The following is a 14,128-nucleotide window of genomic DNA, read 5'->3' as shown; positions in this document are numbered from 1 at the left end:
CTAGAAAGTAGAAAAAGGCAAGTTGGGGGGGCAGGGACGTGGTTGGGGGGCGGACAGAGCACCGGAAGTGTGAGATAAAATTGGAAGTCTCCCACCCCGGCTTTCTGTGGGGCCAAGGGCCAGTGGGCAGGGTGGGGCTGAAACCCAATGCTGCTCCATGAGCTGGAAAAACAACTGCTGACTCCATTCCTTCTGGGACTGCTTGTCTTCTAACGAATTTTTCTAACAGTAAGTTGAGGACAGCAGCACACGCCCAACATGCATGCACATGTGTGCAGAGACCTGTGTGTGAGCACTCATGCCTGTGCACCCTGGTATGTATTGCATGCACGTGCAGCAAATTAACACATTAGCCCATTCATACTTGAGCACACACACATAAACATGCATGCCAGCAGTTACACATACACAAGTGTGTTGTCCACCAGGGCCCCCCCGTAAGGCAACATTCCTGAGCCCAAAAGGTGGCTGCAGGTGGGACCATATGAAATATTGCCCAAGGGGGCCTGCTGTATTCCAGCAAAGCGGGAGGAGCAGAGAGGAGAGAGGGTGGAGGGTGCTTTGAGGACTGTGTGTGCCTTGGCATATGTGACACTGGCTGGCAGTGGAGAGCCAGGCTGCAGGGGAGGCCGGTATTTTGTCTCTGGTCATCCGGAGAGATCCTTGGCAGGATGCTAAGAGGAGAGCACACAGATCAAACCTAGATTTGGTGACTTTAGGGCCACCTGTAGCTGAAAAATAATGTAGCACAAAAGCATCCCTGGGCATGCAGGCTGAATGTTTAATTAACTAGGAAGGCAGGGCTGCAACTGGGGCTCTTTGGCATTGGCCCCGTGAAGAAACATCTCCATTCCTACATCTGAGCCTTCGAGGGCTTCTTGAGCCAAAACAAGGCCAAGAGGTGCCTTCTGCCCATGCTCAGCGGACCAGGACAGGGAGGTGGTGCCAGGCTCCTATGGAGGACAAGTGGAAGAGGGACACACCCACCCATGGACGAACACCATCTCTCCCAAATGCCCATGTTCCCTCCTCCCTGCCTCATTTTTCCCTAGCTGTTCAATGCCGAGCTTCAGCACTGCTCCATCCAGCCTCTGCCGTATGCCTGGGAGCATGTGCCAGAGACCCTCTCCCACCCTAACGAGTGGGTTGGGGGTTTCTGTGATCATAAGCTGAAGGAAGAGTCAGCCACCTGGCCAAGTGCCTGCTACTGGTGAAGGTGGAGATTCGGAAGGAACCTCACTGGGATCCACAGGAAAGGGGCATAACAGGCTCCCTAGGAGGAGATGGCCCACACGCCATTTGGAGGAGGAACACCGAGGAAGCCACTGCCAACAACCTTATTTCCTCAGCCAAGGGAGCCAGTAACAAAAGATGAAGCAAACTCCCGCGGGATAGACAGGGCTCATGACGATGGTAGTGGTGATGAGGATAACGACCATGAATGTCATTCATTCAGTGACATCTACTGTGCCTCCACTAGATTCCAGGCACTATTTTAGGTTCTATGAATACAGCTATGCTCAAAATAGACAAAAATCCCTGCCGTCAGGGAGTTTACATTTAGTCAGGAAAGGGATCCTATGGCAAATGCCCCAGAGATGTCTCCTGTCAAACAGGAGAGAGGCTGAGAGTGCCAAGGAGACGGGGGTTTGCAATTTCAAATAAGGCGATCCGGGATGGGCTTCCTGAGAAGAGAGGGCTGTGTAAAAAACTTAAGTCAGCTGTTATTATTCCCAAAATATGGGACTTGTTTTAACTACAAAATCAGTGTCTGACTTTAGAGATTAGTTGGTCCAACCGCTCCATTTTGCAGATGAGAAAACTGAGGTAAGACTGGATGGTGACGAGGAGGTGCCTGGCCCACAGTAACTTGAATGGGTAGCAGAGTCTGGAACCGGGTGTTTCGGGTTCCAGCCATGGCTAGTGCCCCGTCTCCATGCTGCAAGGGCAGAGAAGCCCCGACTTCCCATGGTGCGCACTCTGCTAGCAGGTGCAGTAAATAAAAGGCTCCATCTCAAAGAGAGATGATGAGAGACACCATAAAATGTTTATGAGCTGCACTGGTGGTCAGCACGCCTTCCTCTGTGCAGCACTCCCAACAAGTGGCCATAAAAGCTTTATGGTGACTGGATACTGAATGGCCTGCCTCGACCACCGTGTCTTCTCAGCCACTCAGGCCTCTGCCTCTTCACCATTGCAGCACCTTGCTAAAGATGCCTGTGGCCACAGCGGGGCTTCTTGGAAGAAAGCCCTGGGTTGTGAGGCATTCATGCTCCCTACATCCAGCTGCCTGCTAGGGACACACTGGGACTCGGGGGCAGATCTATAGGCTGGACTCCACAGTAAAGAGGGCCCAGGTCATCACCCAGGTACAGGTGGTCAGACCCCACCTCCAGGAGGATGGCTTTCCCAGAGGTGGAAATGGCCAGGCACACATGCGGCTACTAGCCCTCAGCACTGGAGAGGGTGCCGCTGACTCACAGGTCAGAAGGCAGCCCCATCTGGACAGCCATGTACATCTATGGAGGAGCCTCCACACTGCTTTGGAGATCCCACTCACAGCACTCCTAGTACTGAGTGAGCTGGTGGAGGAGACGTGATCCCTGGGCTCTCTTCCCCCTCCAGGCTGCCTGGTGTGTGTATTGACCGGATGTGAGTGACTAGCCTGGAGCACCAGCCATGCATCACACCTGCCCATCCCCCAGAAGCAGGGGTGGAGGGGAGCGAGGAGCCTGCCTTGGGCCTCTGGGAGGTCCCCTGGTCATCTGCCTCCCAACAGCAGTGTGGGGCCAGCCCAGCTGCATGTCTAACTCCCCAGGATGGATGTTGACTACTTCTTGTTCAGTGGCCTCTCGGAGCTGTTGATGTTATTCAGAAGACCAGAAGGAATGACAGCCCCTTGGCTCAGCCTCCTCCGTCTCCTTCACCCCGTACATTGTTTGAAAGCATGTGTGTCCTTTAACTCTCAGCTCAAATTGCACTCCTCCATGAAGCTGCAGTCACCGCCTGCCAATGACATCGCCCTCTGCTTGAGCTCAGCATCTGTATATCCAGGCGGTCCTTGTCATCTTTGGGGAAGTATCTTGCCTTCCCTAGTCAATGAGAAGCTCCCCGAGGCTCCATCTGTAGCTGAAGTGTGCTTCTACTTTCCCCAGCCCACGCGGAGCACAATGCCTTCACAGAGCAGCATTTCATAAATATTGGATGAATTAGTTAATTAATGAATTAACCTGCCTTAGTAACTTGCTCCATTATCTAAATTCCTCCTTACTGACAGAGACAGTCTTCTTGCCTGAACTAAACCTTCCTGCCTGATTTCAGTATGTCTCTATCCACCGGCTCTGGCCTTGATGGAAACGTGGTGTTCTGGCCATCTGTGCCCGGGCTTGGCCCTCCAGACTCCACAGCCCCTTAGCTTTCTCTCGGCTCTGCAGAACCTTCTACCTCCTTGCTTTGCCTATACATCCTGTTCTCCAGCTCCTCATCACTGCCTCCACCCTCCCCTTGCTCATGTTCAAGCATACACAGGGCTCTCAAATCACAGCAGCTTGTTCGGTGCTGTGACAGCAAGGGCCTGGCCCCTAGGAGGGACCAAGGGACCAAGGTTCCAGAACCCCAAAGTATCTCGAGGAGCAGCACAGACCCTCCCTCTTATTCCAGCTGAGCCCCCATCCTGTGCTTGCCACACGCCCCTGCCCTCTCGCAGGTGAACTTCTGAGGTCACCCTAGGAAATGATATTGAGACATATGTTCGTTCATTTCCTCACCCGACAAGCATTCGTCGGGCACCTACAGTTTGCTGGGTGAATAAGTCCTAGTTATATAAGGACTTATATAGGGAGTTACCCCAGGGAGAGGGTAATGCAGTTACCCCGACAGCCATGTGATACGTGCCCTAATCCAGGTGTGGACCAAAGGCTTCAGGGCTGTGCGGAAGGAAGGTGGGCTTCAAAGAAGAGGTAGCATTTGAGCAGGATCTGAAAGAATATAGGGGAGTTTCCCAGGGGAGTTTCCCAGGAGGCCTTTGTGGGCAGGAGGAAGACTTGGCCAGAACTGGTTCTTCTAGGCCTAAGGAAACAAACTGGGTGGCACATCTGGGTCTCTGCTACAATCCATCAGAAAGCCCAAGGGAGCTGGAAGGCCTAGATCTGACCTAGGCATACACACAAACTAGGAGGGGGGTCAGCAGAGGCCCAACAAGAGAAATTTCGGGGAGGTCTCAGGAATGGGCATTGGGCCATTGCTAGAGTCAGAGCTCCAGAGAAATCTATCTGAAGATGTCTAAGGCCCAATAAACCACTCAGAATACTGAGGGCAGAGTCCCAACCCAGGAAAAGAGGCAGCCAGAGACTGGGATGAGGTGGTCCAGGCCATGACCAGAACCCCGGAAAAGCTGGCTGGGATTTAGGTTCCAGGTAGATCTGGAATAAGGTGGATCAAAGCCAGCTGGTAGGTGAGGAGCCCATGTGCTGGGGGATGAGAAGGACAGACGCTCAGTGGTGTTCACTCAGGCAGGCTGAGGTGTGGGGCTGTGGCATTCACGGCATGCTGGTGGGATCACAGGCTAGAGTGAGCGCGAGGTGGAAGATGACATTAGAAGGGTCAGCTGAGGGCCCTACTGAGGGTCACAGAGGCCACATCCCTCCTAAATATCACTTCCTCTGGACCTAGAGCTCCTGATCAAGAACTCTCCCAGGATCCAAAGGGCTGCCTGGGTTTTTCTGTGTCCACACCTGGCTGCTCCCTGCAGGCAGCTCTCTTCTGAGCCCTGGAAGTGCAGGGGTGCCCTGAGGGCAGAGGGCCATGCATCTGATGCCATCTATCTTTCCCCCCAGAGCCCATCCCCCACTGTGGCCACTATGGATGGGCCCAGGGTGGAGAGTAGCAGGCTTCCAGGGAGGGGTGGGGCTGGTGCCTGGGAGAAGGCTAGAGGACTGTGCATGGCCTTGTAATTTAATTATTCGACTGCAGAAAGGAGATCTCATCTATTGGGTGCTCATCCTTGTTAAGCTAATTGTCTATCTCCTTCACTCTCTTCTCCCCCACTTGCTGGGGAAGTCGCTGCGGCCTAATTGAGTTATCATAAAGATAATGGCTGATGCTCTAGCCAGAGCCGAGAAAGGAGGATCCATCTCACATCGACTCAGGCTCCAGACAGGCCCCCCAGGGGAGACGTAGGCAGTGTTGGCAGGGGGGTGCGGGCTGCATTTCTAGCGGGAGGAAGGCTGGGTAGATGGTGCTTTGCCCAGAGGCATCTAACCAACTGGTTGTCCTGCAGAAGACCGGGCTTCCTCCCTGCTCTTTCCTGCCACCCAAGGAAGCTCACCTACAAGACAAAAAGATCTCTGGACCTGGTGTGGTGGCTCTTGCCTGTCAACCCAGCACTTTGGGATGTTGAGGTGGGAGGATCACTTGAGACCAGAAGTTTGAGGCCAGCCTGGCCAACATAATGACACCTGTCTCTTAAAAAAAAAAATTAAAAATTAGCCAGGCACAGTGGTGTGTACCTGCATTCCCAGCTACTTGGGAGGCTGAGATGGGAGGATCACTCGAGCCCAGGCTGCAGTCAGCCATGTTCACGCCACTGTACTCCCATCCGGGTGACAGAGCAAGACCTTGTCTCAAAAAAAAAAAAAAAAAAAGTTATCTCTTGTTTCTTGTCTGGGCATGTCTGGGGCTTTCTTGGAGAGGCAACCAAGCCACATGGTGATGAGACTTGGACTTGATGAGCAGACCATGGGTTTCAAATCCCATGGTCATATCTTATGACCAGGGCAACCTAGGGCAATTTCTTTTCTGCTCTGAACCTGAGTTTTCTCATCTGTAAAATGGGGACATTATTGGTAGGAGGATCCGGTGAGATCATGTGTATAAAGCAACTGAACAGTGATGTGAGCTTCCACTCGCCTGTCCTAACACTCGAAGACAATAAAGAGGGGTGAGGTGGCTGAGGGCCCGGTGGGAGGACCCAGAGTTCAGTGCTCTGGTTTCAGATGAGCAGCCATAGGACATGCGTGGGGAACAGTCCCAGCACCACGCTTCCTCTCCTGCCACCAGGCATCTCGCCTCTATCCCAGGCCCCCAGAGAGCTGTGAGCTGCATCACTGGGATGAGAAGGTGGGTACAGGGGTGCCGAGGAGCAGCAGGCAAGCTGGAGGGAAAGGTGAGCAGAGGTCAGCAGGCATGAATCAAATTCCAGGACACATCGAAAGGTCAGAGTTAATCCAGGCCAGTCAAGGCCCTGAACAGAGACAGTGGGTCTCAGCCTGGGCAGGCAGAGGGACAGGAGCCAGGCATCATTAGGAGACCGTGAATGTACGGGAGAACAAGGCCCCAGTGCCCCAGGGGATCTTTGTTCAAGGCCCAACCCAGAGCCCCAGGTAAGGCAAGTGAGGAGGCGTTGGTGGCCAGGCGAGGGCGCACAGGGTCCCGATGGCAGCACCCCCTTGCCTTCCCAGTGCCCCCTCTGATCCAGCCCTTCGAGTTCCCACCCGCCTCCATCGGCCAGCTGCTCTACATTCCCTGCGTGGTGTCCTCGGGGGACATGCCCATCCGCATCACCTGGAGGAAGGACGGACAGGTGATCATCTCAGGCTCGGGCGTGACCATTGAGAGCAAGGAATTCATGAGCTCCCTGCAGATCTCTAGCGTCTCCCTCAAGCACAACGGCAACTACACATGCATCGCCAGCAACGCAGCCGCCACCGTGAGCCGGGAGCGCCAGCTCATCGTGCGTGGTGAGCAGGGACAGGCCAGCCTCAGGGGAGGGAGGAGCCAGCTCTGCCTGCTGCTACTGCGGTCTCTAGATTTCCAGTTCCAATCACAGGCTCATGGAAGGTGGGCTCCAGCATCTTGAAGGGCCCTGTTGGAGCCTAAACCTCTTATTTTCCAGGGCAGGAAACCGAAGCCCTGAGCAGAGAGACACTTGCTCAGTCAGTGGCAAAGGCAGGATTGGAACTCAGAGCTCCCAAGCCCCTACCCAGTACTCAACAAAAGTTCTCAGCATCTTGGGTTTCAGAAGCTGCCCGCTTCCAACTTTATAATGGCCCAGGCAGGGCTGACCTCAAACGGAAGGTGCTTGAAGCCATAGGATACTCATCAGAGACTGAAATGGTCTGTTTCCCTACCTTCCCTCTTTCTGCAGTGCCCCCTCGATTTGTGGTGCAACCCAACAACCAGGATGGCATCTACGGCAAAGCTGGCGTGCTCAACTGCTCGGTGGATGGCTACCCCCCGCCCAAGGTCATGTGGAAGCATGCCAAGGGTAAGCCCCTGGCCCAGCCAGAATCTCCAAGGACAGGGACAGGGAAGGGAGGATGTTCTGATGGGATTCGAACCTGTTCCCTGCAGGCAACTCCTAGCCCTGGGTGGGAGTCCTCTGGTCTGCACCCCAGTAGACCCCAGGCTACACTTCACCTGGAGTCATCCTCAGCCACCCCCGGGGGTCTGTGGACCAGGAACAGCCATCATGCTGACTCCATATTTCCTCTTGTCCCCCCAGATGCAACCTCTCCTCCTCTCCCATCTCCGCCCCAGAACTCAGTGTACACCTGCTTTCCCTACCCCACCCTGCCCTGGGGCCCCAGAGCCTCGAAGCCCCCTGCTTCTCACCAGTCAACCTTTTCTGGGGTTAGGGTCCTCCTTGGAGCCCGATTTCATCCCAAGGATGCCTTTGCTTTCTGACTAAGGCCCAATCCTAGACTGTATTCGTGACTGACACTGGGAAATGGAGGTGCAGGGGGTGCCCACAAGGCCCCCTTGGAGGATGCTGGCTTCTCTCCCAGGCCTGGTTGCCTAAGACCAGGCAACTGCCATTTGAAGGCTCAATCTTCTCTCCACCTGCAGCCAACTGGCCCAAACACAGCTCTTTCTTCCTCTCCAAGGAATTCACCCCAAAGAAGCTCCATGCCAGTGTCAAAATGGGCATTGAGCTGAGACTCCCAACCCCATCTCCTTGCATCAGAGCTGGGGCAAGGCCAGTCCTCTGGTGGTGGTGGGGGGGGTCTTTCCTGTTGCCCACCAGGAGCTGTGTGGCCTCAGCACTTTGGGGATGGTGCAGCTCTGCTACAAAATGGCCCTAGATGTGCAAGAGCGAGGTGTCAGGGCCATTCCTGGGGCACTCTCAGCTTATGCCCCAGTGCAGACTCAGCCCTCCTAACAGCTGCCTCCTTCCAGGGAGTGGGAACCCCCAGCAGTACCACCCTGTGCCCCTCACTGGCCGTATCCAGATCCTGCCCAACAGCTCGCTGCTGATCCGCCACGTCCTAGAAGAGGACATTGGCTACTACCTCTGCCAGGCCAGCAACGGCGTAGGCACCGACATCAGCAAGTCCATGTTCCTCACAGTCAAGAGTGAGTCCTGTCCCCACACGCGCCCCCCAGCACCCCCAAGCGCCGGCTCTGCACTCTCCCTACCTACTCTCTTGGTCTCCATCGTTTCATCTATGAAGGGGAGGCAGGAAGGCTTCCTAGTCAGAGGTGGGCTTGGGACCCTTGGATGGGGCATTCAAAAGCACTGTCATCTAAAACAGGGGCCTCACCCTGAGAGGCCCCAACTCACCCCACCCTGGTCACAATAAGCTCATGATTTGCTCTGCTGCAATATCATGTGGCATCCTGTTTACTTTGGTCTGTAGATTGGCGATTCAATCTGAATAATCCTATCAAACCATTTATTTTTGCTACTCAATATACACTTGCTTGTGTACAACCTATTTGTGGCTTAGAAAGGAAAATAGCATATACACAATGTAGAAGGGCCTATAGGTCAGAAAACCTGGGTTCCAATTCCAGATCAGCCTGGTGAGCTGAGTGACCTTGGGTGAGTCACTTCCCTTCTCTGTGCTCCAGTTTCCTCACCTGTGCGAGGGTTCCCTTCCCAGCCCACTGATCTCACAAAATTGTTGTGAGTCCTGCAGGAACTGATCATGGAAAGAAGAAGATGCTTCAGAAAAGCCCAAGGACCAATGCAGCTCATTACAAGGCGGTGCTGCACCCACGGCTTCTAAATCGCTCTGCCCAGAGCTGGCCTCAGCAGCCTTAGAAGCACACTGCCTATTTGCTCTCCCAGGATTTTCTTAAGTCTCATACAGACATCCCTACTGGGTGAGCCTCTCCCTTTACACCACAGGGGTCTGTATAATGTGTTCCTGGGAATCACATCAGAAGGGCCACGTCCATCTGGCCCCATGTCAAGACATGGCTATAAGGGCCTGAGTGTTAGCGTCTGACCCGGCCAAGTATGAATCTGGGAGCCAGGACTTAATGCCATGGGACCTTGATGAGCATACTTGGCCTCGTGCTACTTCATTTTCCTGATCTACACTATGAGCGGGGGGTTGGGCTCATAATAGGGCCTTACCTGTTACGTTTCATGTCAAGAGCAAGTCAGATGGTGTAAGTGAAGCAGCCGGTATGGTAAGTGGCCGGCAAAGATTTCATGGCCTGGCCAGCTTTGTTATTTGTAGCGGCAGTCCCTCCAGGGTGCCTGTGGGAAAGCCTGCTGACAGCATAGCCCCGTGTGTGGTCCGCCCAGCCTCTCCCCAGAGTTCCCGCCTTTAAGAATCATAGCTTCTTTATCACTTGCCAAAGCCCGTGTTCAGCTCAGCATTAAGACAGGGAAACCCCAGCGATCGATGCTCAGGGAGCTCCGAGCCGGAATCCCCGCCCTGGGGAACTGCTTCCCTCACACTATCAAAAGGCACTTTGTCCTTAATAAAACCAGGCAATCAATCTACATCCCTCAGCTTGGGAGAGCTTGGCTAATTCTGGCTGCGCGAGGCAGGGGAAGAGCAGGCACCTCTGCAACCCTCCTCATCTCCCAAACTCGTAGATGCTTTTTCGCTGTTGTTGTTCTTTGCCTTTTCCTTTAAGTTAGGGGATTCCGCTGAGCTGCCAGCTCTGTGGCAAGTGGTTGTTCCATGGAGATGCAGGGGTCGTGGGTGCCGGAGGACACAGTGATCAGGAGCTGGGCTGTGTGTGAGGAGACCCCGCATGCCTCAGGCTATCACTGATGCCCTGGGCCCTGGAGCAAACCACTTCCCCTGGCGGGCCTGCACTTTTTCTATGCCATCCTCACTTTGCAACCCAGCAGCAGCCGCGAAGCACTCTGAGGGGTTCAGAAGGAGCATATTTGGTAAATCCAGGGCCACCTCCTGAACACATGCTGCATAAAACCTCACACACCACACACACACACTGGGGCTCACCTATGGGACCCTGTCTTCCCAAGGGAATGGCAGGAGTTTCCCACTATGCCAGTCACTGCTGGGCAGAACCTGGACCTGGCTTCCTCCTTCCTTTCCTCCCCCATGTCCTCATCTGCAGGCCTGGGTGTGCTCCTTCACTTCTCTCCCGGTAGGGCCGGCAGCACACCTTTCTTACAGCTGTCTCTCCACACCTCGGGGTCATGTCATCCCACTCAGGGCACCTCTGATCACGCTCAGCACCTCTCAACAACCACTCATGGCTCCTGCGTGGCTCTCAGATGGGCTGCACTCCAGCCTTGCCACGCACACACTCCCTCTCACACATCCTGTTTCTCACACCCTTCCTGTCACAGATGCCCCCTCCCATTCTGGCCCCACTCTCCCCAGTGACCTGCCCCAGCCATCCTAGAGGCCCTCATGCCACCCAGAATCCAGCAGGAGGGGAAGAAGCAGGGCCGAGGACATTGGAGGCTCCAGGGCAGTGGTCATGGAGGCTGGCAGGGGCAGGGCCTCTGTCTGGGGTTGGAGGAGCTGACTGTCTTTGTGTAGCAGCCTGCATGATTCTGCACTATATCTGGCTGCCAGAGGATGCTCCTGTGACAATGCAACACTGTCGGGAGGCGAGGGGTGGAAGTGGGCACTGGGTGGACCGCTGGTGCACCTGGCCTTCTTTGGAACATTTGTTCTGCCTCCTGCTGCTTTGAGGCAGGTGCCTGTTCCAAGTAACCCGCCCCAGCTATTGCCCTGCACAGCCTCTCTCCTTGCCCGCTCTTTTCTTTCCCTCCTTCGCTTTTCCTCAACCTGATAGCAATTCTCCCACTCCCGCATTCTGATTTCAGTTTAAAGGGCACAGGTAGGTAGAACCTTCAGGACCTGGTCACCCATGCCCTCAGCAGGAGAAACCATTCCTCGTCATCCCTCAGTCCATCCCAACGCCCACACCATCGCCCACTTGCAGAGCCAGCCACAGAAAGATCTACCAGCCACAGAAAGATCTACCATTTGCAAAGCCAATTTCAAGGTTTGCCTCAATGCCCCTAACACGCTCGGGAAAGTTTCGACCCAAAATAACTTTACCTTTCCAGACCTCACACTCTCATGAACTCTCAGAAAGCAAATTGATCTTAATCCCCACTTTGCCCAAGCAGAAGAAAGAAAATACATGTATCAAAGGGAATATAACAGCAGAGAAAGCCTCCAAGTGTCAGACCGGATATTTGTGGTTGGCTTCTAATGGGGAGTGTCTATACCATTGATCCCTGCAGCTTCCAGTGATAACTCAGCACTCACTTAATGGTGCTCCCTGAGCACTCACTAAATAGGTCAATAAAGCGTGGTGATTAAAAGCACAGACTTTAGAGCCAGACGGCCCTGGGTTCAAAGCCCAGCTCTGCCACTGGATAGCTGTGAGGTCCAGGACAATAATCTCTGTCAGCCCCAGTGTCCTCCCCTGTAAGTTTGGAATTACTGTGTAGTACTTTGTGCATTGGTAAGGTCTAAAGGAGACCATGCACTTACAGCAATTAATACAGTATTTGGCACTAAATACACATTCGCTAATTAGCAGTCATTAGTTTTAGGTGCTAGAAACCTGGTGATGAGTCAGACAGAGCTGCCGTTCTCAGGGAATTTAGAATCTTGAAGAGGAAATAGACACCCAAAACAACTATGATACACAAAATGATAAATGCCTTAAAAAGCTACAAACAAGGAGATACAGAAAGAATCTGAGATAGAGTCATCAATTTTAACTCTGGGGGTGAAGAAGCAGATGTCAAGAAAAGCTTCACAAAAGCAATAGTCTTTAATTAGGGCTTGAAGGATGAGAAGGATTTGGACAACAGCCAGCAGGGATGGAGGTCATGCCCTTCCAGGGATGTGGAGCACAGTATGGAGACAGGAAGGCCTGTGAATGTCCTATGTTGAGGAAACTCAGGGTGTCTGGCAGAGAGTGACAGGGAGAATGAAATGTGAGATACTATGGCCTTTGGAGGCTAAATGTTTTCTTTCTATGCAGAGTTGACTCTTGACACTAAGCTTCGAACAAGAGTTCCAGGAGTCCGAGGGTCTGGGTGGGAGTCGGAATTCCCAAGCCAGTTCTTGGAGAACTGCTATGCAGAACCCTTTTCAGGCTCGCAGGGAGCTGAGGGTTTATTAGAGCAGGCAAGTGGTTTTCCAAGTCCTTGGACATCTTTGATGGCAACCAACCAGGCCCAAGTGGTCCCCACTCCTCCCTGAGTCTTGGTGTGGGTTGAACTCACAAGTGCCTGAGCATACAGTCCAGCATCGCCGCCTGCATGTACAGCACTTTACAGTTTACAAAGCTGTTCTCATATCTTGCTTGCGAGGTTGGTAGGCAATAGCTCCTTCTCAGAGAACGTCAGAAATTAGATCAAGGTCATTGGGTTAAGTATAGTCCCAGCTGAGGCCAGAACTTGCTTCTATAGACTGATGGTTTGGTAGAAGGAACACAGAGTGAAAAGGCTGGGTGCTAGTCCTGGCTCAGACCAAGTGGTTCTGCATCAGTGAGCTGTCCCTTGCTTTCTCTGGGCCTGTTTCCTCATGCATACAGTGAGAGGCCTGAACTAAGATCTAGTCACTGGATGACCCCAGTTCCCTTCCAGCTCAGACTAGCTATGACTCTAGCAGCATGGGTAGTCTTTTCAAGGCACCAGACCACCTCCCAGAACTTGGTTGAAAATAAATGTAATTAATAGAAGAAAATACCACATCCACAGAGCTGCCTTTTATTTCCCTTTTAAAATGTATTTTTTAAAAAGGAAGAGAGATAATGACCAAAAGGAGGAGGAGGTAATTCCCCCTTCAACTGACACATGGGGAAAAAATAAAGCATCTTCAAAGAGAATTCTTCAACGAGAGGCAGGTACAAAGCCAAGCTGCCTAGTCCCAGGCAGGAGGCTGGCTGTGTTTTGAGGCAGCCATCGCATGGCAGTGCCCTCCCGGGACTCAGCCATCCTCTTGTCCAGCAGGTGACCTTATTAGACAGGTCTCATTGGGCCTCCCAGACTCTCCTCCACTCTGTGAAGGCACCAGTGATTGGGTTCTAGACAAAGCCCATGGCCAATTAAACCCATAAGGGCTCTTTGTTTGGTTTGAGTTTTGATTTATTTGTTTAGCAAAATGTCAGACCAATTAAAGTGAAGTCCAAGTGCCCTCAGCAAGCACACACCCAGCTGCGCAGCCACAACATCAGGAGCGGGGAGCTTGGGGCCAAACTCTCGTGAGGACTTGAGAAATGGAGGGGGCGGGCCTAGCAAAGGAAGCCCTCGGGCCTCCGTGGACCAGGTCACCCGCCATGATTGGCCACTGGGACTGAGGTCAGGATGCAAAACTTCAGAAAAGTGTGTCTGGTGATCCAAGATGGTCTTCATTTCAAATTTGCCCAAAGGACACTCCTTCTTGTCAAACAGAAACAGCACCTCCCTGAGACCTGGGGGACTGGGGCCCCCGCCCCTTCCACAGGGCAAGGAGTCTATGAGCCCGAGAACATGGCTGCTCAGAGCCCACAAATCCCTTTCTAGACCACAGTCCAGGTACCCAGGGAATTCCCTGCTTCCAGGACCTCCCGAGAGCTCCTCCACAGACTGTCCTCCCACAGATGGGCCCTGCCACCGCCGTGACCCCTAGAGCTGAGGGACGGCTGTTGGCAGGGCATGTAAGTGGAGCCTGGGCACATGGATTGGGTGTCCACACACTGTACTCACAAGGCCCCTCTCAGCACAGGTGACAAACTGAGGCCCCAGAGAGGGCAAACAACTGGCCCAAGATATTCCTGTGTGTTCCCTGGTGGTGGGTCCTATCTCGTCACAGACTGAAGCTCCTTGGGGGCTGGGGCTGGTCTTTGCCTCCCTGGGTGGGAACTCTCACTTTCGGCACCCAGCTCAGCACAGGCCTTTGCC

General features: G+C 53.5%; 1 protein-coding gene across 1 annotated transcript in view; it reads left to right on the top strand.

The window, feature by feature from the left end:
• Window positions 1-14,128, top strand: part of DSCAML1 (DS cell adhesion molecule like 1) — a 379,006-nt gene that overhangs the window by 288,289 nt on the left and 76,589 nt on the right. Inside the window, exons 9-11 of the mRNA XM_055273293.1 lie at window positions 6,459-6,737; window positions 7,145-7,264; window positions 8,176-8,352. Coding sequence (XP_055129268.1) covers window positions 6,459-6,737; window positions 7,145-7,264; window positions 8,176-8,352 — 576 coding nt within the window. The remainder of the gene's footprint in view (window positions 1-6,458; window positions 6,738-7,144; window positions 7,265-8,175; window positions 8,353-14,128) is intronic.

The sequence above is a fragment of the Symphalangus syndactylus genome, chromosome 3 (assembly GCF_028878055.3).
Source record: "Symphalangus syndactylus isolate Jambi chromosome 3, NHGRI_mSymSyn1-v2.1_pri, whole genome shotgun sequence".
Lineage (NCBI taxonomy): Eukaryota > Metazoa > Chordata > Mammalia > Primates > Hylobatidae > Symphalangus > Symphalangus syndactylus.
This window is presented reverse-complemented; position numbering and strand designations above follow the sequence as displayed.